The following is a 26,192-nucleotide window of genomic DNA, read 5'->3' on the forward strand; positions in this document are numbered from 1 at the left end:
CTGTAACCTCAGCACTGGCCGGAGACCTTGGATTCCTCACCCCTGGGTTAGGGGCCGAACCTGCTGAGCCAGGCCGCCCCCTCTCCCACACCCACTCTCAGCACCTGGAGCGGGACCTATCCTATCCGCTTGTGTCTCCGCCTCCTTGGATTCAGTCTCACAGCTTGTCCCAGCCTACCCAGCCCAGTACTCGGCTGCCCGCGGGATCGCTCTATCCTCCCTGCCCGGCTCTGGAGGGCGTCCCAGAAGCGATGGGTATGTGCGGAAGGTTTGGGGTGGGTCCTCTACACAACCGTGTGGAAATGGCAACAAAAACCTCCACCACCACCCTGCTCACCCCAACACGGAGCCCGGACTTGCGCCATGGCCAGGCGGCCTTGACTGGGCCCTTCTGAACCGCGCTTCCGCCCGCAGAGGTGCTGGTCCTGGCCGGATACCGTGCGCAGAAGGAGGGTGAGCTGAGTCTGGCGCCCGGGGACGTGGTCCGACAGGTGTGCAAGGGACCCGCACGGGGCTGGCTGCGCGGAGAGCTGGGGGGCCACTGTGGCTTCTTCCCGGAGCGCCTGGTGCAGGTGAGCCGCGGGGGTCTGCTTGGCGGGGCGTCTCAGCCCTCACGCTCGGGAGCTGAGAGCCCCCTCTCCCGGGCCCTCATTTCCAGGAAATCCCGGAGACTTTGCGCGGCGCGGGAGAGGCGCCGAGACCACGCTGTGCGCGCAGCCGAGGTAAGAGCCCCACGGGGCGGGAGCGCGGAGCCATCGCTGTTCGGCCCGCCCACTCTTGCCCCGCGGGCGTCTCTGTGGGCGGGGCCGCTCGGCTGCTCTGTGGCCTGTGATTGGTTCTCAAGCACAATGCTCCGCCCTGAGCGGGGCTGGGGGTACGCACCTCCCCCAGCTCAGCGGACTGGGGCACCTGCCTCAGCGTTCTCACTCACGTCCCATCCCAGGTCGCCCTGCCAACTCGCGGAGCTCCCCAAAATGGTGCAAAGTGAACTTCAGCTACAGCCCGGAGCAGGCAGATGAGTTGAAGTTGCAAGCTGGGGAGGTTGTGGAAGTGATAAAGGAGGTGAGAGGAGAAGGTGATGAGAAGATGTGAGGGAGATGATGGAGGACACTCACGGGTGAGGGGAGGTGGGTGATGGGAATGGTGAGGGGCGCAGAGATGGGAAAGTGAGGCAGCAAGGATGGAGGCGGTCATCGGGCAGAATCGGGGCAGAACCAGGAGTGTATGATTTCTAGACTCTTGGGGCAGAACCAGAAACCCCTGCGTCCTCCCCCTCCCCAGATTGAGGACGGCTGGTGGCTGGGAAAGAAGAATGGGCAGCTGGGAGCCTTTCCATCCAACTTTGTGGAGTTGCTGGACAGTGGGCCCCCAGGTGAGACCGGACCCTGTGACCCCCGTGAAACCCTGTGACCAGACTGCAGTCTCCAATGACCCTCCCAGTGGCTGAAGCCTGTGACCCACACATCTTGACCTTGTGACCCCTTTGACCTCTTCTATGACCTAGCCTATGAATTAACACACACACCCTCCAACCTCCCTTTCCTTCACCAGGCCTTGATAACCCAGGCATGCCTTCAATCAGCCTTGATCCCCAGCAACCTCCCAAGGTAAATTGGGCGGAGTGGGTAAAGAGGTGGGGCGTTCCTCATGGGGCATCGGCATCGGCGAGGGTTGGGGAGGAGGGATTGGAGGTTCAGCTTGTTCCTCCCTCTCCCTGCCCTCACTAGATGAGCAGCCTGACCTGTGACAACCCTCCAGACTACCTGCGGACAGGTGAGCACCCAGCCAAAGAATCCCTTGGGTAGCCCTTCCCAAAGCCGCTTTCACTTCCGGAAGTGAGGATCCATCTAGGCTGATGGAGGAGGGATCTGAAGACTGATTTGGGGAGGGGATTTGGCTTCAGAGGACTGACCTCCCCTCAGTCTTCTACCCTGAGACCTACAGGGTCCTGTTTGACTACCAGCCGGAGGCCCCAGATGAGTTGCCACTGCGGAAGGGGGACGAGGTGAAGGTACTCAGGAAGGTATGAAAGGTACAGGCAGGGGAGGTGTAAGAAAGGGCGTGCTGAGAAGGGGTGGGGCCTGGGGAGGAAGGAGCTTGGGGACCGGGCACACCTCTCCCCAGCATCTTTCTCTCCCAGACCACAGAGGATGAGGGCTGGTGGGAAGGAGAGTCTCAAGGCAGAAGAGGAGTTTTCCCAGACAACTTTGTGCTCCCACCACCCCCAGTGAGTACAGAGCTAGAGACTCAGGTGTGTGCATGTGGAGGGAGACAGGGGGCGGACAGGCTACTCTGGACAAAGTCAGGGGTCATGGTGCTCAATGGACACAGCTGGAAGATCACCCCTAAATGAGGGTGGACCTAGAAATGTGGGGGCTTCTCTTCGGATTCTGATACATCTTTTTTGCACAGATCAAGAAGCTGCTCCCACGAAAAGTGGTATTGCAAGATTCAGGTGGGTGCCCTGGAGGCCGGGGATTGGAGGGGCATTGTCTGGGAGACCCATCAGTCCATAAACACCCACAGCTCCCCAGTGGTCCAGTACACCCACGTAGGAGCTATATCCTGGTGGGTTAAGGATCTGATAGGAATGTATGTAGATCAATGTTTGTATGTATCAATATGTTCGTGTTTCTCTGTATGTCTTGAAAATGCAGCTATCAGTGTATTTAGGTCTTTTTCATTGTTTAATAACATGCTATTTAACCTCCATGTGTTTGGATGTTTTTATTGTAGTTGATTTCTTTTTTTGTTAATCCTTGCCCCCCTCCCCCGATTGATTTTTAGGGAGAATAGAAGAGAGAGGGAAAGACAGAGAGAAACATCGATGTGAGAGAAACACATCAATTGGTTGTCTCCTGCACAAGCCCTAACCAGGGCCTGGGCCGGGGAGGAGCCTGTAACCAAGGTATGTGCCCTTGACTGGAATCAAACCCAGGACCCTTAGGTCCATAGTCCAATGCTCTATCCACTGAGCCAAACCAGCTAGGGCAACTGTAGTTGATTTCTAATTTCATTCCACTGTGATCTGAGAAGATGCTTGATAGGATTTCAATCTTCTTGAACTTGTAAGACTTGTTTTGTGTCCTAACATGTGGTCTATCTTTGTGAATGATCCATGTGCACTTGAGAAGAATGTATATTCTGCAACTTTGGGGTGAAATGTTCTATAAATGTCAATTAAATCCATCTGATCCAGTGTGTCCTTTAGAGTCACTGTTTCCTTGTTAAGTTTTTGTCTGGAAGATCTATCCAGTGAAGTCAGCGGGTATTCAAGTCCCCTACTATGACTGTATTGTTGTCGATCTCTCCGTTAAAATCCTCTAGAAGTTTTTTTATATATTTAGGTGCTCCTATATTGGGTGCATATATTTTTACCAGGGTTATATCCTCTTGTTGGATCGATCCCTTTAATATTATGTAATGACCTTTGTCATCTCTTGTGATGGCCTTCATTTTGAAATCTATTTTGTCGAATATGAGTATTGCTACTCCAGCTTTTTTTTCTTTTCCATTTGCATGAAATTTTTTTTCCCATCCCTTCATTCTCATCCTGTATGTGTCTTCTGTTCTGAGGTGGGTCTCTTGTAGACAGCTTATAGTTGGGTATGTTTTTGTATTCATTCAGCTACCCTATGCTTTTTGATTGGAACATTTAATCCATTTACATTTAGGGTTATTGATAGGTACTTACTTATTGCCATTTTAATTCTGTATGCCTAGGTTTCTCTCTCTATTTCTTCTTCTCATTACAGTAGTCCCCTTAGCATTTTTATTTACTTGTATTTTAATTGATGAGAGAGAGAGAGAGAGAGAGACATTAACATTGATCTATTGCCTCCTGTATGCACCCTGACCAGTGATGGAACCTGCAACCTAGGTATGTGCCCTGACCAGGAATCAAATCTGCAACCTTTTGGTACATGGGATGACGCTCCAATCAACTGAGCCACCCGGCCAGGGTAACTTCTTACTTTTTTGATGGCGTCCTTTAAGCACAAAATTTTAAGTTTTGATGAAGTCCCATTTATTTATTTTTTTCTTTGGTTGCTTGTGGTTTTGGTATCATATCTATGAAACCAATGCCAAATCCAGTGTTATACCTCAGACTGATTGGGTTCCCTTCAACCATGACAGTGAACCTTCTGATCCTCAATCTGCCCCACACTCAAAAGTCAATGTGGGCTGGGGAATGGGAGGAGTCTGCTGGAGGGGAGGAGTAGGCAAGAGCCCACCAAGCATAAATGCTTCTCAGATTATTTTAGCCTTTGGTCAATTTCCAGAGCACTGAAACGGTTGCTTTGTCATTTCCGTCCAGTTTTATAGCCGTGCGGGGCGCAAATTTGTCCACTAACTCAGCCATAGTCAAGCCCTGTTTCTATTATCCATTTTTTAAAAACATTGCTTTCAAGTTTTTTACTTCTTGTCTCACAATACTTCTAGTTTACTAATTTTCTCTCTAGCTTTTTGGCTATGTTTGATCTGTGTTTAATTTATACATTGCATTTTATTTCAGGAGTGCTGTTTTCACCTCCAGTAGTTTAGCGCGCTCTCTCTCTCTCCCTCTCTCTCTCTGTCTCTCTGTTCCTTTTCTTTTCTTCCCCTCCTCACATCTGTCTTTTTATTCCTGACAGCCCTTGGGTGCAGGCCCATCCTTTATTTCTTCAAATATGTTGTACAGGGCTGTGCTGTATTTTCCACCTGGCATTCCAGGTGTGTTGTGTGTTGTGTCTGCTGACTCTGCTCTCACTGGCCTGTCTTCTCATATTTTATGATCGTCGTGTGGGAGTGCATGACTTGATCTCGGTGTGTGGGAGTCTTGCACGCCTTGGTTGGGGAAGACTTCTTTCAGAGGGGACTGCCTTCTACTTCTGGCCCCAATTTCTCCCTTTCTGTGCACCTCTCCTACCTCTTTTAAGTCCAACAGTGCCCCCAAATTGTATCCTAAGCAGGATATCATAGCAATTATATCTCATGGGAGAGCCCCACAGGGCACCTCATCAGTCATTCCACAGGAAGCAGAAGTCAAAGTTACCATTTTAATGGAAGGAGACTTGACTTCGGATGGTGAGGACACCGCATGATATACAGATGATGTATTATAGCATTGGACACCTGAAACCTATATGACATTATTTACCAATGTCACCCTGATTTCTAAAAAAACACATTTTAAAATATATATATTTATATAAACATATATATATATATTTCAGAGAGGAAGGGAGAGGGAGAGAGAGATAGAAACATCAATGATGAGAGAGAATCATCAATTGGCTGCCTCCTGCATGCCCCATACTGGGGATCAAGCCGGAAACCCAGGCATATGCCCTTGATCGGAATTGAACCCTTCAGTCCACAGGCCAATGCTCTGTCCACTGAGCCAAACCAGCCAGGGCTAAAAAAACACATTTTTACGAGCTTTGACTGTATGCCAAACACTCTTCTAGTACTTCATATGGGTCAAGTCCTTCAAGCTTCACAGCAACCCTACCAGATGAGTACTGTGGTCATCCTGTTTTATGGATGAGGACATTGGGCCACAGGTTAACTTACCTACCCAAGTCTTCTCATAACTGTCAAGTCATGGAGCAAGAATTCAAGGACCCATGCTCTTGCCTGTTGCAACATGGCATCTGGGGATTGGTGCATGTGTCTGTGTGATAAAGCGTGCGTGGGTAAAATTCCAGGTGGCTGCCTGTGTGTCCGTGGATGTCAGTATCAATGTGTGTGACGGCCTTCAGGTGTTCACTCTGATGTCACCTTAGTGTGGCCTTTTCTGACCACCCCATTTAAAATTATTCTTATCCTTCCTCAATCACATGTCCTACTCTCTAACACACTGCATGTTTTACTTCTTTTGTTTATGTCTGCTTCCCACTAGAACATGAGCTCACTCAAGCTGCTGGGGGAAGAACACGCCAGAGGCAGGGTGAGTACAGCCAAAGCCCAGGTTGGAGGCCATTGCAATAGTCCAGGTGAAGATGGTGGTGACTTGATCAGGAGTGCTCAGTGGCCGAGGGAGTGAAAAGGGGTGGATGTAGGGCGTGTTTTAAAGATAGAGCAGACGGGATTTACTGAAGGGTTGGATGTGTGCAGCATAAAGGTATACAAGAGGTCAAGGATCACTCCTCACTTTGTGGTATGAGCAAGTGGGCGATTGGGTGAGATGGGGAACCCTGGGAAAGGGGCAGGTTCAGGGAACAGGGAGGTTGGGAAGCAAGAGACAGGTTTTGAACATGTTGCGTTTGTGATGCCCGTTAGCTCTCCTAGTGCAAATAATGGGAGGACAGTCGGATCTGAGTGTGGAGCTCAGGAAAGAGGGAGGAACTAGAAGTGGAAATGTTGGAGTCGTTGGCTTATTGCTGGTAACCAAGCCCGTGAGACTGGGTGGGATTTCTTAGGGAGTAAATGAGATGGAAAGACAAAGAAGTTTCAGGGAGGGTCAACTGGAAGGTCTTGCCATGGTCCAGGACAGAAATGAAGTCTGAACCAGTCATGACACTAAGCAGGGTCAGGTCTTAGAAAAGCATGGATTGAAGAACTGGCAGTAGCCACCTCCCCCACGAAGCCTTCCCTGAGCGCTCTTTGGGGTGCTCCCACAGTTCCCTATGCCCCTGTGGCATGAAGGTGTCAGCTTCCCCAGAGCTCCCAAGAGGCGGAGTCACATGATTCACGTCCTGTCCCTAATCCCTGTGCACAGCACAGGGCAGGGCCAGGGGCTCCCAGGTGGATGGATAAGTGAGAACAAATGCTGCACTTACCTCTTCCCTCCCAGCTCCTGTTAAGGAATCAAAAAAGATGATGCCCAAAACAACCCTCCCTACAGTCAAGAAGCTGATGACAGCCCACACTGGGCCCAGCAAAGCCAAGTAGGAGCAGGGTGGGGCTGGGGAAGGATGAGGGTGCGTAGGAAATGCTGTGCCTTTCTGATGGGGATATGTTGCAGGCCACCTGGTGGAGACGGTCAGAAGCGCCCCTCCCGAGACTCCGGTAAGCCTGGCTGCCTCCCTCAGTTGGGTGAGGACTGGGTGAACGATGGGGAGAGACTCAGCGTCCTACTAGGCCTGGGCCCCTGACATTCTGCTCTCATAGGCTCCAGTGGCAGCCTCTTGGCTGGGGGTCCGGGCCACACTGGCAGAAAGCGATCCAGAACCCAGGCTACCCGGCAGCGACCTGCAAACACTCAGGTGAGAGGCCCGCAGCATGGCAGCGTGGGAGACTGGGCAGTCTGCTTCCCAGGGGTATGGCGTGTGCGGGTGAAGGATCCCAGGCCGAGGAGAGCCCTCAGCTGAGACCTCGTCTCCATCACCACAGGAGGAAGAGCGGAGAAGCCGAGCAAAGGCCCCTCCTGCGAATAAAACCGCTACTCTGGGCAGGACAGTCACCCCAAAGAAGACCCTGCCTCCGCGCAAGGCCCGCACTCCAGAAGGGGTCTTTTCTGCGGATGAGGCCCCTGCTCTAGGTGTCGAACTTGCAGATGAAGCCCTTTACTCAAAGATGGCCTCTTCTGGGGACGAGGCCTCCACCCTAGAAAAGGCCTTGACCTTCGATCAGATGCTCTCTGAAGAGACCTCTTCCGGGGACAACACTCAGGTGGATCCCTCTCCGGAAGCAACCCCGTCCAAGTCCAAGAGCACGTCTTCCTTGGTCCATAAGCCAGAGGAACACCCCCTTGATAAGAGGGACAGCTCTGACCTCCAATTGGAGGCTACGCCAGGGTCCCTTGAGAATGTGGTCCAACTCTGGCCAGATCCCACTGCCTTCCAGGAGAAGACTCCTGTGAAAGATGAAACGACCCCCAAAGAGGAGGCAGCCCACAAAAAGGTAGCCCCTGCTCAAAAGAATCCACATCCCATCAACCCGACTCCAGGCCCTCAAGGAACTCCCACCCTTCATTCACTGGTCCCACAAAATCCCACTGTCAGCAAAAATGACAAAGAGGAGGTGAGGAAGCTACAGGAGGAGGTGGAGTCTTTAAGGAAGGCCCTGGAGCTGATGGGGGAGCAGCTGGAGTAAGTCGGGGAGGGTTAGGAGGGGGGAGGGTTAGGAGGGGGTGGGAAGGCGAAGGGCAGGGCTGACCCACCCTTCCCCTCATTCTCTTGTCTGCAGAAGTAAGCTGATGGACATCTGGGAGGAACTGAAGAAGGAGAGGGACAGGCGCCGGTTGCTGGAGGTGGGTGCTGTGCGAATCCCTGAATCCCGGCAGGAAGGGGGCTGGTGGCGGGCCCTCCCCTGACGCTGTCTCCCCACCAGGTTCAGATGAACCTGAGGATCAAGGAGTCCCTGACCCGAAGCTCCAGCCCCACGCAGCAGCAGCAGTCGCAGGCGCAGTAAGGTGGAGCCTGGAGGGAAGGCTGCTTCCGCGCACTGACGTCCTTGCACACAACGCTGGGAAAGCCAAGAAAGTAAACTTTGCTGTGTACGCTCACCGGCCTGGTCCTTGCGGGGGCGGGGCCTTCGCGGCGGGCGGGGCTGGTGCTCTGCATTCCTGGCAGTCTCTTCCTGGCACATCTGGCCAACATGTGGCTCTCATTACTGTTCCCAAGGCTTGTGCACGGCTATTTTTACCCACCGGATGGCGGCAGGGGGGAGGGGGGCGCGGGTTGGGTGGGCGTCTCCTTCGGACGCCAGCAAGCAGGAGGGGCCCAGGCCCAGGCGGGGTCAGGCTTTGCCTGCGGCCGGATTCCGGAATCCAGCTGTGCGCCAGCAACCCTGCTTTCCAACCCCAGACTCCTCCCAGTTGGCCTCACTGTCCCTTCAGGACTCACAGAAACGCGCCTCAGCTCAGGCACACGTGGTTACACTGGGGCACCTTGGCGTCAAGGTCGGACTCCCGAGGCCTGGCGTTGGGTGATGGCAGTGATGCATGAACCCTGGGCATTTGTCGGGACAGGGGTGACGTGTGCCCAGGAGCGTGCGAGGAAGGAGTGCATTTGAGTAAGGAATTCGAGTGGTACTTGTTCTGTGTGAGACAAGTGTGCTGAGGACAGAGTGATGGGGAGGTCAGCCTGGTAAAGGAGTCCAGTGGCTCTCAGCCCCGGGGTCCCTGCAGGACAGGCGCCTGCGGAACGGAACGTAGGAGGCCGGGGTAACAGAGACACCGAGTCACTAAGAATGCAGCTTTCATTGGTCACTTCACCTCTGGACCGTCCCCGGAGCGAGGGTGGGGACCCTGGGTCCTGCCCTCCCCCCAGGGTCTTCAGGCAGGACTGGGGAAGGGCGCCTCCCAGAGGGTGGGGATCGCGCCCAATAGCACCGTGGGAGCCGCGGGGGCGGGGTCGACAGCACCGCGGGCAGGGCCGTGGGAAGGTCCTGCGTCAGCGACGAGCTCGTGTGCACGTCCAGGGCCCAGAGCGCCCGGCCGTGGAGCGAGGCCCGGTCAGTAATAGTGCATGCGGCCCAGCGTGCCCGTGGCCGTGGGGCTGGGCCCCAGCGTGCCCGTGCCCAGCAGGTCCGGCTGCCCGGTGCGCCAGATCTCCCGCAGGATCCGCTCCCGCTCCTCCAAGCGCTGCGCGCGCTCCAGCTCCTCTGCCGACGTGAAGACGTTAATGCTCACGGTCCCATCGGGCTCCGCGGACAGCTCCGGGCTGGGCAGCGTGTCGTCGGGGCCCAGCCGCGTCACGGTGTCCTCCTCGTCTTCCTCCTCGTCGTCGTCCTCTAGGGCGCCACGCGGGTCCCGGCGCCGCGCGAGGAGCCGCGGCCGCGGGCGGGGCGCGCAGGAGATGGTGATGACGAGCAGGCACAGGGTGAGCAGCAGCCCGAAGCAGACGCCCAGCACGAAGTAGAGGCCAAAGCTCTCCGGGTTAGCTGGGGGTCAGAGGGCAGGAGTCATGGAGGGGCCCCGGCGGGGGGGGAGTCACTCCGTCTCGAAAGGACTCCAGGTTTTCCATTTGGGGGTCGAGGACAGTGCCTCCTATTGGAAGGGCATTAGGTAGCTGCCATCCGGCAGCGGGGGCAGCGAGGGTTGGGGTAACTGGCTGTAAGTGACTAGCTGGGGGGGCGGGGGGGCGGATTATAGTGAAAGGGGTGGGAGGGAAGGGGCAGGGGGAGGTGCGCGCCGCGGGTGGGCGCCCTCACCGCGGATGTGTGCGTAGGCCGCCAGGCTATTGCTGAGCAATTCCATGTCCCTTCGGGGGGCATCCATGCTGCTCCGGGGGCAGCGCCCTGGTCCGCCTGCGAGGTGAGTACCATCAGACCCGACTCCCCCGCCGCAGGCTGACCCCGACCCCGCTCTCCTCTCCTCGGGCAGCTCCTCTCCCTGGAAGAGCGGCCCCAGGTCCCACCCTGGAAAGCGCGGCGGCCCGACTCCCTCGCAGACTTGGGCCCTGTCCGGGGGTCCTCCCCCCGCGCACCGACACCCTCCAACCTGGGGTCAGGGAGGCTCCGCCCCCCGTGAGGTCCCCCAAAGAGGTCCGGTTTCGCGGTCCCGAAAGCGAGATGCCGGAGAAACGCGGTGCCTTCCGCCCTCCCAGGGCGAGCTCCCGGGAGGGGAGGCCGACTCCCTCTCCCATCCCGCCCGCCCCCGGGACCCGCCGGCCCGCAGGCCCGGGCTCGCTCACCGTTAGCGCCCCGTTTCTCCGCGGACCGGCCCCTGCGCCTCCGGCGGCCGCACACACCCGGGGCCCGGCCGCTCCCGCCCCGTCCGGTCGGCTCGGCTCCCAGGCCGCGGCAGCGCGGGCCGGACACGGGCCGATGGACCAGCCGGCGGAAAGTTTCCTCCGAGGAAAGAGGAGGGACGGGGCGGGGCGGGCGGGGGAGGCGGGGAGGGAAAGGGCCGGCGGAGGAAGGGGAGAGGAGGGGGAGCGAGGCCGGCGGGGCGTCTTGTCCCCCCAACCCCGCAGGAAACTGCAGGGGAGGCGGGTTCCAGGGGCCCGCCCCCGGGCTACTACTAACAACAATAATAATAACGAGGAGGGTGGAGTCCTGCCTAGGTGCCAGGCAATGGGCTGAATAAACCCTGTACAATATTATTTTATTTAAGCCTTCTAAATCATCCTGTATTGCGGTGTCATCCCCACTTGGCAGATAAGTAAACTGAGTCACGGGTTGAAAAACTTGGCCAAACGGTCAGGATTTGAACCCACTGCTCTCTGACCCCAGAGCCTGGCTGGGCTCGGAACCCTGTCCCTCTGCCTTGCTCTTCCTCCCAGGCGGTTCCCTCACCCAGGCAAGACTGCCTGCTTTGTCAGCCTCCCCCAGACCCTCAAGCCACACCCGAGGGAAGGGACTCTCTTCCCCTCCTCCCAGGGCCCAGCGGTGAGTGTGTCCAGCTGGCTGAGCTGGTCAGCAGGGTTAATGAGTGCTGGACTCCGGCTTCAAGCCAGACTGCAAGACCAGCCTTGCAGAACCCAGCCTGGGGCCTCTGAGGGCCCCTGTGTTCTGCACCAGAGTGTGGGGCGAAAATGCCTTTCCCTCTGGCTAAACCTGCCCGTGCACATGCGTTTCCACATGGGCTCAGGGCTTGTGCATGCAATGTGTGGTGTGATCAGTGTGTGGGCCCAGGTCTTCTTCCTGCCCAGACTCCCAGCCCCCCCTTCTGGGCCCCCCTTCCTGTGCTGGGGCTGGGGTGAGGGGGAGGCCTTCTTGGCGGGAGCCTTAGAGAGGAGGAGGGAAGGAAGGGGGGAGAGGAAATTGCAGACATAGCTGAAGGCGCTGCCTGAGGCCTGTGGGCCAGTGACCTCCCCCCCTGTCCAGGCTGGAGACCCCCCACTCCTAGTCCTGAGACTGGGTTCATGCAGAGGGCAGATCTAGCTGGAGAAAGGACTAGCACTGGCTCCCCTGGGGGTGGGAGAGGCACTCCTGGGTATCTCTGTGACTGAGCAGTCTGTTTTGTGAGCATGTGGCACTATTTCTGCCTAAATCTATGTATTCGTGTGTCTATTTTCATGTTGTATCTGCTTGAGTATTTTTGGGGGGGTGGGCATGTCTGTGTAGAAATCCATACAGTCTCTAGTCAACAAAGAGGACTGTTAGCATCTCCTAGCAGTGGGAGGTCAGCGGTGACAGACAGGCACCAATCTTTGTCTCATGGAGCTGACACTAAGGTGGACAGACAGACAATGCATGAAGGAGAGACGCGGGTGCTGCTGAGCTCAGAGGATGATGGAACAGGGCCATGTGGTGGGGAACACCTGGGCAGCTCTCCAGGCGGGCAGCTCTCCAGGTGGGCATCTGAGGTGAGAGCTAGATCCTGTGGGGGCAGCCATGCAGGATCTGGGGTGGAGTGTGGGGCTGGAAGGAGGGCGAAGGCCCTGACATAGAACGCCTTAGGGTCCCCGGACCCTGTGGAGGAGCTAGATGTGCGTGTCACTGGGGAGCCCCTGGAGTTAGGAGAGTGTCATGGTTTGGTGACGCCCTTTGGAGAGATCCCTGTAGGGGCTCAGCGCGGGATGGGCCACACAGGCGAGAATGGAAGCAGAGCTGTGCGCAGGCTGGCAGCCCTCCAGGCCAGCGGTGGCAGAGGGCTTGGACCGGGATGGGCTGTGGAGGAGGTGAGACAGGATCCATTCAGGCAGCGTTTTGAAGGGAGTGTTAACAGGACTTCCTGCATGGGATGTGGATGCCAAGGAAGGAGGAATATAGGACAGCTGCTTGGTATTGGGCCCACACACGTGAGGAAAGTTTAGGTGGGAGCAGGTTTGGGGCAATCTGAGTTTCTTTTTATTTTTTAAAATATATTTTATTGATTTTTTTACAGAGAGGAAGGGAGAGGGATAGAGAGTTAGAAACATCGATGAGAGAGAACCATCGATCAGCTGCCTCCTGCACGCCCCCCACTGGGGATGTGCCTGCAACCAAGGTACATGTCCTTGACCGGAATCGAACCTGGGACCCTTCAGTCTGCAGGCGGACGCTCTATCCACTGAGCCAAACCGGTCAGGGCCCGAGTTTCTTTTTAGATAGATTTGACATGTCCAGTAGATACCGGGTGAGACAGGCAGGTAGAGCCCTGAGTCTGGGCTGGAAATGTGTTTGCGATCTTAACACCCAAGATGGACTGAACACCGTGGGAGTGGGTGAGAAGAGAAGGGGTCTGAAGCCTGAACCCTGGAAGCTCCAGCCTTGAGGGGTCCCGGGGAGGAGGTGTCAGGCAGGAGAGATGAGTGACGGGGGAGGAAGACCCGGCCAGGACCAGGACACCATCAGCCATGTTAAACTGGGCCGAGAGGCGAGGCGAGGCCAGAATCTGACCCCTGGCTGGGATATTGGTGGGCGTCGTCGGTTGTACCACTGTGCTGAATGCCTACCATCATGAAGATCAATGTGTTTCGGCTGCGCTTGTGACCTACCCTGGGTGTTGGGGATGTGTGCCTTTGCGTGGCACATACATGTGCCTGTCTCCATGTGTCTCAGCCTCTCTGTGTGTGGCAGCTGTGAGACTCCGGGTATGTTTGTGCTAAGCTCTTTCCGTGTACCCTGTGCTATGCAGATCTCTGGGTGTCACTATCTACAGACCAAGCTGTGTCTGGGTTGGTGGTGGCATGTGTTTGGTGCGGTCAGGTGTGACTCAGCCCCGGGGAGGCAGGTGGCCATGCTGGAGCAGAGTGGGGGCTGAGATGGTGGCTGGTCCCTTCAGAGAGGGACACACGGCAGGGGGATGCATGTGGCCAAGCCAGGCCAGGGGGAGAGTGACCGCCTTGCCCTGGAGGGTTGGAAGAAGCTGTGGGCTGCTCCTAGGGACCCAAAGTTTTTGGCGCGTGTGGCCATCTGCACAGTCCACGTGTCCTCCTGGCCACCTGCCTATCTGCTTTTCTGCCTGCCTCTCCCTGCCCGCCGGCCCGTCTGTAGGTCTGCCCAGCCACCTGTTTTCCCGGTGCACCGACCGGGACCTCTCTGATCTCTCTGCATGTCTGTCACCTGCCTGCCTGGCTCGCCTCCCCTCTCTCTGCCTGCTGATTGTCCTGTCTTGAGGGGTCCTGTTGGCCTATGACTGCCCTGCTGCTGCCCACCTGCCCACTTGCTGGCTGCCTCTCTGCCTTCCTGTCGGTGTGAGAATAGAGACTTGTCACCCTGGGAGGCACAGAGAGTGAGCCTAAGATGAACCACGGGAAAGACAGGTCTTGGTGGGAGGTCAGGGGTTGAGCGATCCGGAGTCTCTCTGGTGGGGCCTCGGGGGCTGGCATATTCAGGGCCTAATGCCAAGCCGACTGCTCCCTTCCCTAGCAGCCAAGCTGGGGCTGGCCCGGCTGCTCTGTTCCTGACACTGGGGCCTCACCCCACTGGGGGGTCAGAGGCTGCCTAGGTCTTGGATGGGGAGAGAAAGGGACTCATTCAAGGCCTCCTACGACCAGCCCATCCTCTAACTGCCTTCCCGGCACCCAGGACCGCTGCTGGGAGGAGGGCAGCCTGAGAGTTTACAAAATGAACAATAGTAATGGCTACTGAGGAACCTCTTGGCACCTGACACTCTGCTAACTGCTGCGCTGCCCACCCCTCACAACCTCCCAGGAACCAGGTATTTTGTAGGGTGACTCCATTTTACAGACGAGAAAAGTGGGGTTCAGAGAGGTGGAGTCATATATGTGCAGTCACATAAGAGGTGGGGCCTTAATTCGAACCTCAGGTCCCTGTTCCCAACCATCTTCGAGGTCACGGTTCTCCCCCGTCAGCCCCAGCGCTGCCGTGTCACGATCCTTCGTGCTGCCCCTTTTATGCTCCTGAGTGAAATTTATGGCTAACATACCCACCTCCACATCTAATTTAAAATGCACACACACGTATATCAATATAAAAGAAATAAAGGGTAACGGTACGTATCTGAGAAGTGATCAATTGGGGGAAGGCGACAGCTCTGAGGGCAGATTAGCTCCTATTGGGATACTGTGGTGGCGGCAGTGTCTGCAACGGTGACGAACTCTTGGTGAAATTCTGAACAACATAAAGTACAAACTCCTTCCACTCTGCACAGTAGTTGCATTCCTCAAGAATTCAGTGTACGTTATGTGCACACGAAGCCTTTGTGTGTTTATGTGTAAAGTGGAGTTAGATTCTTGGCTCTGGAGATTATAAACAGGTTTTCACCCATGTCGTGCAGGAGGTAGACTCTGCCTTCCTTGTAGGGTTGTCTGGAGTCCCTGGTCCCCACCCTCTCAATGCCAGCGGCATCCCCATCCCTCCCCGCCCCCCGATTGTGACGATCAGTCCCCAAAACCCCCCAGCACCACATGGACACGCAGAGAAGATTCCTGCCTGTGGGAGCTCAACATTCGAGCAGGGGAGACATGCAATCCCTAGTCAAATAGATGATAGAATGTTGGGCTGTGCCGAGCACAATGAAGAATAAAGGAGGGTAAAGGGCTACAGACCAGGTGGACGTGGCCAGGAAGGCTTCTCTGAGGAGCTGACATTTTTAAAAAATATATATTTTATTGATTTTTTTTTTACAGAGAGGAAGGGAGAGGGATAGTTAGAAACATCAATCAGCTGCCTCGTGCACACCCCCTACTGGGGATGTGCCTGCAACCAAGGTACATGCCCTTGACCGGAATCAAACCTGGGACCCTTCAGTCCGCAGGCCAATGCTCTACCACTGAGCCAAACTGGTTTGGGCAGCAGCTGACATTTTGAGCAGAGGGAAGTGAGGGAGGGAGCCATGCCAATCTCGGGGAAGAGCCCTCCAGAGAGAATAGCCAATGAAAGGCCTTGGGGGAGCTGTGCTTGGCTTGGTCAGAAGCAGCAAGAAGGCCCATGTGGCTGGGAGAGTGGGTGAGGCATGAGGGGCTGAGAGGTTAGGGGGGAGGCCAGGTTAGAGCCTGGTGTTGTAGAACTTTCTAAGCCTCAGACAGGCCTCTGGATGTCCTCTGGGTGGCACGGGGCAGGGGCCATCAGAGGGGTGTGAGGAGAGGAGGGAAGTAATCCGTTTAAAGCATCGGTTCTCAACCTGTGGGTCGCGACCCCTTGGGCGATTGAACGACCCTTTCACAGGGGTCGCCTAAGACCATCCTGCATATCAGATATTTATCTTACGATTCATAACAGTAGCAACATTACAGTTATGAAGTAGCAACGAAAATAATTTTATGGTTGGGTCAGGAGGAACTGTATTTAAAGGGCCAGAAGGTTGAGAACCAGTGGTTTAAAGGCTCACTGACTGCTGGGTGGCTGGGCTGCCACAGGGAACAAGGAGAACAGGAAGTGAGAGAAGGGGCTCAGCCCTCAGATGGGTGGTCACAGGGAGGCCATGGGGTGTGGGAGAGAGACCAGAGATCACAGCTGACTTGGCTGGGAGCCTGAACAACTCAGCTGTGGAGAGAGACGCCATCTCACTTCCTTTCCCAGGGCAGCCGCTGGCTTCTCTCTGAAACTGCTCCCCCTGAGGGCAGACCAGGCGGTGGCTACAACTGGCGAAGCTTCTCAGTTTGTTTAGGACAGTGGTCGGCAAACTGCAGCTCGAGAGCCACATGCGGCTCTTTGGCCCCTCGAGGGTGGCTCTTCCACAAAATACCGACTTCTGCGCATGGGCCATGAAGTTTCAATTGCACTGTACATGCGCACCCGCACGTGGTATTTTGTGGAAGAGCCACACTCAAGGGGCCAAAGAGCCGCATGCGGCTCTGGAGCTGCAGTTTGCCGACCACTGGTTTAGGAGCATAGGAGGCTGTTGACCACACAGTTCTGGCATGCGAGCTGCGTGCCCTTCTAGGTGCTGGGATACAAGAGTGAGCAAGACAGTCCCTGCCCGCCCTAGCTGGTTTGGCTCAGTGGATAGAGCGTCAGCCTTCAGACTGAAGGGTCCCAGGTTCGATTCTGGCCAAGGGCACATGTCCGGGTTGTGGGCTCGATCCCCAGTAGGGGACATGCAGGAGGCAACCGATCAATGACTCTCATCATTGATGTTTCTAACTCTCCCTTTTCCTTCCTTTCTGAAATCAATAAAGAAATATATTTAAAAAAAAAAAGTCCCTGCCCACATGCAGCCTGTCTGGGCATTGCTGAAGGTAAGCCTGACTCGTGAGGAGATACCAGGCTCAGAACCGCGGCTGGTCTGGTGGGGATGGGAGGGAGGCTGAAATGGAGCCAAGACCAGGGCGGCAGCTGGCAGTGCTGGGCTGGGAGGGAGGTGTGGCCAGGGCAGCTTGGCAGGTAGATGTGGGCCAGATGAAGTGGGCAAAGTTCCATCCATGTGGGAGGGGACAGGAAGATGGGGAGCCACGTGGATGCTGGGTGGGTGTGGCTGTGGGTGAAGGCACGGAGGAAGCCTGGGGGTCTGCTCTGAAGCATCTGCAGGGCCTTCTCACATCTTGGAGAGGTGCCTCCCCCCACGCCCCCCCACGCCCCCGCCCTCTGGCTGTGTGGACATTGACTGGGAAGGAGCTTCTCCTGCAAGGACCTCTGCTCCTGTTGTGACCTGGCCTGTGTGGGTCCTGGACACAAAGGTAAGGGCCTGGGCCCAGTGGTGGCCTGGGGAGGGGCCAGACTACCTCTAGCTTCACCGCTCCAATGCTCAATCTGCAAAGTCTAAATTTAAGCCAAGGAAGGAAGGAAAGAAGAGAGGAAGGAAGCCCCTTGGCTTTTGAGGGGGCGGGTGGGGGGAAGGAGCGGGGGGCGGGGGGGTTCAGGAAAGGGCCTGGCCTGGCCCTTATTACCCCAGTTGCCCTGGATGGGCATGTGGGCACATGGTGGTCTCTGTCTGGCTAAGTCCTCCCCATCCCAGATGGGGTTTGGCAGGGAGAGAGGATCAGTACTCTGCAAGCAGCAGCCACGCCTCCTTCCTGCACAGGTCCCGGCTGAGCCAGGCCAAGCAGGGAGTTTCCCCTTGGGCACTTTGGGGGAGGCTGGATCAGCCTGTCAGGAGAATGCTGGGCAGTTCTGGCCCTTCCCCCACTCCAGACAGTGATGGCCTGTGGCCAGCTGGCTGCCCAGGTGGCAGTCATGGTGGTGGGGGGCAGCGGGGGGGGGGGCGGGGGGCTATCCAGTGCACCTGGTGGCAGAACCAAGAGCTGCAGGAATCCTGCCCCATCTGCTGGGATGGAGGGAGAACGGTTGGCGGGAGACAGACGCAGGTGAGGAGGGCAAGAAGAGCAGACGGTACAGCCACAGTGGCTCCAGATCAGGAAGTTTTATTGCTGACATGCAGGAAGAGTCCCCATGTAGTACAAAAATATGTCTTTATACAAATTTTTTTGTGACTTTTTCTGTTTTGTTTTGTTTCTTTACAATTGGACTTCTCTCAGCGTGTGACAGTCAGTGAGGGCAGACCCAACCTCCTCTTGTCTGCTTTGCTAGCAATGTCATCAGACACGTGGCTGACCTCTGTCTGATAGGGCTTCGTAGACCTGGAGGATATTGCTTTGAAGAGGAGGAGAAAGACCACATGTGGCCAGCAGCCCGGAGGGTCTGGCCGGCTGCTGGGCAAGGGCACAGCTGAGCCCTCACAGGAGGGAGTCACAGGGGCGGGAGCCCTGGGCCAGACTGCATTTCTACTCCCTTAGGAGACTTCTTTTTGAAATAAATATAGAAAGAGGGCATCCCCGACCCCACAGCAGGACACCCTGGCTCTCAGCAGCGACAGCTGAGAGAGCAGAGCTTGGTGCCCATGGGGAGTAAGTGCTAGGCTCAGGCGGGCTCCCTCAGACCCACTGAGGCAGAGGCACGAGATGCCCAAGTGCTGGGAGAAGGGTGTGGGGAGGAAGGGGCATGGGTGGCCCTGCTACTGCTGGCAAGAGGTGGCCCCATTTTTTCCAGATGGGGAAACTGAGGCACGAGGAGGTTTGGGAACTTGCCCAAGTCACTCACAGTGAGTCAGCTTTGGGGGAGAGGGCAGCTCGCACTGGGAAACGAGGTCACACAGACCTTGGTCACCTTCCCATTGGGGAGCAAGGACAGGCAGGCAGGGCCCAAGGGCCAGGGCTGCCTGGAGGGGACACTCGGCCTTTCCAAGGGGGGTGGTGGGGAGGCGGGGGAAGGTCTTTGCTTGGCACTGGGCAAGGGCCAAGTCCAGTGAGAGAGCATGGGACGGGGGCATTCTGGTGAGAACAGCATTTCTGGCAAGACGGGCATCCACTTCAAAATCTCGGCTCAAAAAGGGCAGCAGGGCTGTTCTCAAGCCAGACAGGGCCCCCAGTTCCCACAATCCTTTCCAAGAGCCCAGGCCGGAGTCTGCTGGGCGACACCATGTCTGTTACGAGGCAAGGGCAGGGGGGCGATGTCCCCACCATTCTCTGAACAGAGGGATGTGGGGAGAGAGAGGGCATGCCAGCAGGGCACCTGTCCTCGGACAGCCCTGCGCGCCCTCCTCAGCCCGCCCCAGGCACCTCTTTCACATCTGTGTTGGCATTACCTCGGTACCGCTGAGGTGGAGAAGGAAACCAGGGTTAATGCGAGTGTGCAGCACCTCAGAGAAGCTACTGAGATGGGAGAAAGAGAACCAAGTCGAGAAAGGCCTCCCCATCACCAGAAGCGAGGAGGGACTGGTGGGCTGGAGGTGGAGAGGGGCCCGCAAGAAGGGGCTCCTGAGCCTAGGGGTGAGGAGGGCCCATCTGCGAGCTGTGGACGCCCTGCTGTCTAGCCAGGCTGGGGCAGGGAGTGACCATGGGCCGAGCCACCTAATGATGGGAGAGAAGTTGGTTTCAGTATAAAAATAAATATATTTGAATTCCACTTAAGATGAGGTGAAGGTTTTCCAAGCTTGGACTGAGGGGCCTGGGGTCAGAGGGGAGGGAGGAAAAGTGACCGTGGGAGGGGTCAGGGAGAGCGGTGGGGAGTGGGCATTCGTTTGGAGAGCCAGCAGCGAGCTGCACTTCCAGCTTATTGGACTGTGGGGAGCAGCTGCCGGGGGCCGGCGGCTGGGGGGCTCCCTCCTCCTCCCTCTCACTCAGTCCAGAGACAGCATGGTTAGAGAGACAGAGGTAGATTAAAACGTCATGATTAAAAGCAGATTAGTTATCTAGGCTTCTCAGATTAAAAAACCAAACAATCAAGCAATCATTCCAAAAGGTAGCTTTGTGGTACCTCTGCTGACCCCATGTGTGACCTGGGCTGTCCCTGGTGGCCCCGTGCCAGCCCGGAGAGAGTCCAGCACTCCAGGGCCCTGACCCAAAGCAGGGCATTCATTGGCTGGGGGCCGGGAAGAGGCGTCAGGTGGTGGTGCCCGGGGTGGTGCCGGTGCCCCACCGAGGCGGCTATTTCCGCAGACAGCGCTGTGCCAGGATGGCTGCGTCCAAGGGGTTCATGGGCTGTGCGTCGTGGCCCAGCCGGCGCACCAGCGGTGCGCTGCCAAACTGCCGCTTGGGCACCCAGCTCCGGGCCTCGTGGATGGAGCTCTTCTCCTCGGCCAGCAGCAGCTGCTGCCGCATGTAGTTCTCAAACTCGTACTGGGAGCACTCCTCTGTCACCTTCGCCTGCGAGGCAGAGGGGGAGAGAAAGAGAGAGAAAGAGAGAGAGAGAGAGAGAGAGAGAGAGAGAGAGAGAGAGAGAGAGAGAGAGGAGAGAGAGGAGTGGGGGCAATGGACAGAGAAGAGCAGGGAGTGAGTGTTAGATCGCCTGGCTCCAGAGGTCCGTCCCCAGGCCCCACACCCTGGGACCCCATCCAGCCGAGGCAGAGTGTGTGGGCCCTTGAAGCCCCTCAGCCGACCTGGACCTCGCCTTGCTGGCCACCCTGGGTGTCACTCCAACGGAAGCAGACCTGGGATCTGAGCCAGATTCCCCTTCCTAACTCACTCACTGACTCCGAAGCTTTGGCTTCCTCGCCTGCGAAGTGGACAGTAACTCCCCTCAGAGAGGTTGTCAAGCACCAGGGAGGGGCCGGTGCAGGACAAGTGTGAAAAAAGAGGCCTGGGGCTGGCTAGTGTTTCCCAATGGCTAGAGCATCAGCCCGTGCACTGAAGGGTTGCGGGACCAATTTCTGGTCAAGGGCACATACCTGGGTTGTAGGTATGATCCCCAGCCCTGGTCCAGGCACGTGCAGGAGGCAACCAATCAGTGTGTCTCTCTCATATCAATGTTTCTCTCCCCTCCTCCTCCCTTCCACTCTCTCTAACAAATATCCTCAGTGAGGATTAACAAAAGAAGAGGCCTGGGGCAGCAGAGCTTCGTTATCCGGCCCCACGCCTGGAGTGGCCCAGGCAGACGGGACAGACTGAAGCGGAAGGTGCCGATGTTGATCAGCTGGGGGAAGCAGGCCGATGGAATCAACTTGGGTTCAAGGCTCAGCTCCACTACTTCCCAGCTGTGTGGCTCTGGGAAACCTGTTTTACCTCTGAACCTCAGTTCCCACTTGTGAAACGCAAACGCGGATAAGAGCACAGGCCACACAGGACTGAACGAGACGTGCCGGGTGGGCATTCCCCATGTGCCACTGGTGCTCACTCTCAGCTGCTGAACACCCTGGGGCGGTGGGAGCTGGGGGTCGCCTGGGACTCTTCCCAGAGCCAGGAGGCTCTGCTGTGGCCCCAGGCCGGTGCCTCCTGGTGCTCCCTGCCCAGAGCATCCCTCCCAAGGGCCTGGCCAACCTCTGTCCTCCAGGGGGCGCCCAAAGATCACCCAGAAGCTGCCTGTGCCCAGGTCTCTGCCCTCACTCTGGGCCCAGCACTTTCTCCAGTGTGGGGAACAGAGGAAGAGAGAAAACGGGGAGAAAATGAATCATTTGGAAAATGAAAAGCAGGAAGGCTGAGAGAACCATGTGAGTCAGAGGGGCAGAGAAATGTGACTGTTTAAAGGGCCAGCCCATGGCAGGAAGAGGAAGCTGAGGGAGGGCCGGGCTGGGCCGCTGTGGGGCCTCCACCTCAGCTGCCCTCTCTCAGGCCACACAACTGCCAACTGAGCTGGACGAGGCAGGTCCCAGGCAGCACAGGGCGAGGACTTAGGTCTCCCTTTCCCGCTCTACGAGCTGGGGACAAAGCTGAGAAGGCCCTGCGGCCTGCTGGGAGCTGCCACCTTCTGTCCCTGCCCAGCCTGCCTTCCTTGGAGGCTGGTCCCCCAGGACTTGGGTAACAACCTGTCTGCCTTTCCCAACTCACCTCCTGGGAGCTGTCCGCATTGCTCATTTGGTCGTCGATGTCAGGGACCACCTGCAGAGGCCCGCTCAGAGACGACAGGGACTGCCTGCAGGGGAGGCAGTCATGTCACACGTCAGCTCGGCTCCAAGCAGCCCCCAGCCCCTGCTCCCCGGTCCTCACTGCTCTAAGACTTGGTTGAAGTCAAAAGACCTGGGTTGGGTTCAACTCAGCCCCTTCCTGATGTGATTAACTCTGCTTCTCCAAGCCTCCGTTTTCTCATCCAATAATAGGGGACAATTTCTACCTCACAGGCTGTGAGTGGTAAGAACTCAGTGAGATAATACCCTCCATCACTGGCATCGATGGCAGGCAGGAGGTGCTAGAGCCAAGCGCTGCCAGGACCCTCCCAATCTTGCCCCCGGGGAAAATCTGGAAATTGGACTCTGCCAGGCAGAGAAACAGGCCCAACCTCAGGCTTCTTTCCTGGCAGGATGGGCAGGACCCAGGCCTGCACCAGTCCACTCACCACGAAGCGATGATGGCACTGAGGGCTTCCAGGACGTCGGCGGCAGCCAGGCGCTGTTGGGGGTCGAGGACCAGCAGTTTCCGGATGAGACACACGGTGCTCTCAGAAACGCGCCCATCCCTGATGGGGGAGGGGGAGAAGGGGAGGCTCAGGTTGGGTGGGCTGGCCTGGGTCTCGGACCCAGGACTCCAAGCCTCATTGTGTTGTCTCTGCCCCATGAGCCTCCCTCCCCTCCCCAGTGACCCGGACTCACTCGGGGATGGTGTACTCGGCAGCCTTGATCTTCCGGAAGAGCTCCTGGGGGATGCTGTCGTAGAAGGGGAACTGGCCATAAAGCATGGTGAACAGCACCACGCCCAGCGCCCACATGTCACTCGGCTTGCCCCGGTACGGCCGGCCTATGGGCACACAGATGCACCCACTTAGCACAAACCCCTGAAAGAGACAGCCCTGGGCCTCCTTCTGCTTACCAGCTACCTGCTGAAGTCTATCCAGGGACCCCTCTACCTTACCACCCTCACTTCTGGTCACCCTGCCCCGCTTCCTCCCAGAGCAAGCTCTTACCTGGTCCTCCCCCCCTCTCTGCCGCCTCTTCAGGCGGATTTAGCTCCTGCTCTGGAGACCCAGCTTGGCAGGGTGATACCCCACCTCGGGCCGGGCCTGCCTCCTGCCTCTTCCTCAAAGCACCAGCCGGGCTGCCAGCTCTCGGCCCAGCTCCTAGCAGAGCGGCTCACAGATCAGGTGGCCAATGTGCATGTGAACAAAGCTGTGCGGCTCTTGACAAGTCAGCCACACCCATCACGGTTCCCTCAGAGCACTGAGCACAACCTGTAAAGACCCCTTTCTTTGTCTGTCCCCCGTCTCCCCATGGGAAGGCAACTTTTCACATGCAGGGGCCTCTGCTTCGCTCCCCGCCGAGCCCTGCACCCAGCACCCAGCATGGGCTCTCACTGGCTAAGGGAATGACTGTCCAGTTGGGTCAACTCTCAGTGCTAACACTGGAAGAAACACCTGTATCTCATTAACCCTCTAGCACAGCTCTGTGAGTTAGATATTTTCTGTTTGTCCACAGAGTAAAATGAGGCCCAGGGGTGTGATCTGTCTAAGGCAGGGGTGGGCAAACTTTTTGACTCGAGGGCCACAATGGGTTCTTAAACTGGACCGGAGGGCCGGAACAAAAGCATGGATGGAGGGTTTGTGTGAACTAATATAAATTCAAAGTAAACATCATTACATAAAAGGGTACGGTCTTTTTTTTTTTTTTAGTTTTATTCATTTCAAACGGGCCAGATCCGGCCGGCGGGCCGTAGTTTGCCCACGGCTGGTCTAAGGTCACATGGCTGATGGAAAAGCCCTGCTTCTCCCATTGCCAGGGCAATCTGTCCATCAACCCTCAACAGCAGAGCTCCTCCCACACGCAGCCGGTGCCTGAACTGCTCCATACCTAGGATGTGGGAACAACGCCAGCTCTCCAGCTCTCAGAAAGCCCCTGCCGCCAATGCCTGGGACACCAGCAGGCTCCGTAGCACCAGGTTCCCTGGACACAACTCAGCCCTCCCATGTGGAGGAGACACTGCTGGGCACCAGGCAGTGCCGGGACAACCTCCCCTGGGTCCCCAAGCCTCCTGGGTGGCTGGAGATGCCTTTGGGGTGGAGGACACTGTTCCCCAAGGGCCCCCCTAGGCCCAATGAAGGTCAAGCAGCTTAAGGGGATGGGACTGTGCACCGAGGCGCTGTCAGACCTCAGCCTGCACTTCAAAAGGTACCACGGACCCCCTTCACCAAGCCTGTGACTTCTTCTCTAAGTGGCGGAGAGAGACACGACCCCATGAGGCAGCTGAGGCTGGTGCAGCAGGCAGCTGTGTGCAGATGAGCCTCTGCCTAGCTCTCTCGCCCTGAGGCAGCACGGCCTCACCCTTTCCCAACCCCGGATGCTGACCTTTGCTCCCAGGCCCTGCTCCACCAAGTGGGAAACCAACAGAGCCCACAGGGCCACTGCGCGTAGCTCTGTGCCGCTCCACGGAAGGTACGGCCTCTCCTGCAGCAGCGGGAAGGTGGTCCCGCCAAGATGTCCCAGATGGAGCCTCAGGCAAGGAGGGTGGGGAACCGCACCAGCCTGAGCTGCCCTGGACTGAGATGACAGCCGGGTGCTGCCTCTAGCAGACAAGCTCTGACCAGCAGGCGACCTTTCCCTGAGCTTTGGCTTCTGCGGAAACACTAACCTTCAAGCTTGCCTTTAGCAATGACGATGCCAGCTAATGTTTGCTGAGCCGGACACGAGGTTAAGGCCTCATCTAACCCTACAGGGACCCAATGAAGTAGGTGTTATTAGCTTCCCAACTTTACAGATGAGAAAGTTGAGGTCCAGAGAGGTCAGTGACTCTCCCAAGGTCCCAATTATTAACCAGACCATAAACTCTACGAGGGCAAGGCCATGACTGCCTTCACTCAGCTCCACGCCCGAGGCCCGGGCTGCGCTTGGCACACAGAATAAATGGAGCAGCAGACCTGCGACCAGAACCCCCATGCAGTCTTGTACGTAAGCATCACACCTCATCCTCTGAACAATGTGGGGGAGGCAGGGCCGTTTCCGTGAGGAGACTGAGGCTCAGAGAGGGGGGTGAAGGCCAAGTCACACAGCTGGTTAATTGGCAATGCCAGTGTCAGAGCCCGGGCCCTGGTCTCCCAGTCTGGGTCTCTTTCTGGTGCAGTGGGTGTCTCTGTTTCATCCTGCAAGATGGGGATGAGTCTGGAAGGACCAGAGAGAGAAGCCATGGGCAGCAGCCAGTGACTGCTACAATTGGACTTTTGAGGGGGCGGGTGGGGGGAAGGAGGGGGGAGCGGCAGGGGAGTTCAGGAAAGGGCCTGGCCTGGCCCTTATTACCCCAGCTGCCCTGGATGGGCATGTGGGCACATGGAGGCCACCGTAGCCTGGCATTGCTAAGGACAGTCCTGACCAGAGAGCCCTGCCACCCCCAGGCCTGCACACCCCACAGACCTGGTGGTTCCTCCTGGCTCCTTTCACCTACAGAGATGCTTTGGGGATTCTCATGGAGGGTGTCCAGCTGGACAGGGGTTGCCCAGAGAGTCCTCCAGCAGAGGCCGAAGGGATTCCAAACCCCCCAGGTCTGGAGAGTGGCACCACTACCCTCTACAGGCGGGTGGCCCTGGCATTCCAGCAGAAGCCTGGGCTGGGGAGGCCTCCAAGGGGACTACAGATGCTTATGGTAAATTACAGCAGCCGGCTTCCCAGGAAGGCAAGGACGACTCTGCGACTGTGAGGAGGGGACGCCTGTGTGTGCTGGTGGTTACACACCCCGGGGACAACCCTGGACCTTCTTCATGTGGAATAGACAGCAGCTGAATAAACCCTTGGTCCCCTACGGGGTCAGGATGAGAGACCCAATTTGGTAAAGAATGAGCGGGAAAAGGAAAGAAAACCTCTGGTGAAACAGGAGCCTGGGCTTGAGCAGCCTCCGGGTTTACTATTAGCTATGACTTTGGACAAGAGATTTAATCTCTTAGAGCCTCAGTTTTCTCATCGGTAAAAAAGGAATACCAGCAGAATGAGTGAATGAATGAGAACGAAGGGAGTGATGTCTTTGAAATGCAAATCTCATCCTGGCACCCTCAGTGAAGACCTGTTCAATGGTTTCCTTTTCACTTGAAATAAAGGATGACGTTTGTTTCTCAATAAGGCCTCCATCAGCCCTTTCATGGTCTGGCCC

The 26,192-nt window shown here is 56.9% G+C and overlaps 3 protein-coding genes across 4 annotated transcripts in view; 1 reads left to right on the forward strand and 2 right to left on the reverse strand.

The window, feature by feature from the left end:
- The first annotated feature begins 163 nt into the window (after positions 1-163).
- SH3D21 (SH3 domain containing 21) lies at positions 164-8,431 on the forward strand. Its single transcript, XM_070404735.1, has 17 exons — positions 164-255; positions 415-572; positions 659-722; positions 944-1,062; positions 1,282-1,372; positions 1,552-1,607; positions 1,728-1,773; positions 1,923-2,023; positions 2,141-2,227; positions 2,413-2,455; positions 5,885-5,932; positions 6,779-6,872; positions 6,950-6,993; positions 7,096-7,190; positions 7,318-8,015; positions 8,113-8,176; positions 8,257-8,431. The coding sequence occupies exons 1-17, from the start codon at positions 252-254 to the stop codon at positions 8,335-8,337; spliced, it is 1,893 nt and encodes a 630-aa protein (XP_070260836.1). The 5' UTR covers positions 164-251; the 3' UTR covers positions 8,338-8,431.
- A 677-nt stretch (positions 8,432-9,108) lies between these two features.
- On the reverse strand, positions 9,109-10,860 carry EVA1B (eva-1 homolog B). The gene is made up of 3 exons (XM_070404738.1): positions 10,563-10,860; positions 10,081-10,176; positions 9,109-9,810 (listed from the first exon to the last, which is right to left on the reverse strand). The coding sequence occupies exons 2-3, from the start codon at positions 10,145-10,147 to the stop codon at positions 9,383-9,385; spliced, it is 495 nt and encodes a 164-aa protein (XP_070260839.1). The 5' UTR covers positions 10,148-10,176; positions 10,563-10,860; the 3' UTR covers positions 9,109-9,382.
- A 7,186-nt stretch (positions 10,861-18,046) lies between these two features.
- The window catches only part of STK40 (serine/threonine kinase 40), a 38,910-nt gene continuing 30,764 nt past the window's right edge, over positions 18,047-26,192 (reverse strand). For both annotated transcript variants that reach the window (XM_070404737.1, XM_070404736.1), the window contains exons 8-11: positions 22,718-22,862; positions 22,465-22,584; positions 21,960-22,044; positions 18,047-20,342 (exon numbers count right to left, since the gene is read on the reverse strand). In XM_070404737.1, coding sequence (XP_070260838.1) covers positions 20,124-20,342; positions 21,960-22,044; positions 22,465-22,584; positions 22,718-22,862 — 569 coding nt within the window. In that variant the 3' untranslated portion in view covers positions 18,047-20,123. The remainder of the gene's footprint in view (positions 20,343-21,959; positions 22,045-22,464; positions 22,585-22,717; positions 22,863-26,192) is intronic.

Source organism: Myotis yumanensis, unplaced genomic scaffold (genome assembly GCF_028538775.1).
Source record: "Myotis yumanensis isolate MYYU_CA2020_CCGP unplaced genomic scaffold, mMyoYum1.0.hap1 SCAF_2, whole genome shotgun sequence".
Classification (NCBI taxonomy): Eukaryota; Metazoa; Chordata; class Mammalia; order Chiroptera; family Vespertilionidae; genus Myotis; species Myotis yumanensis.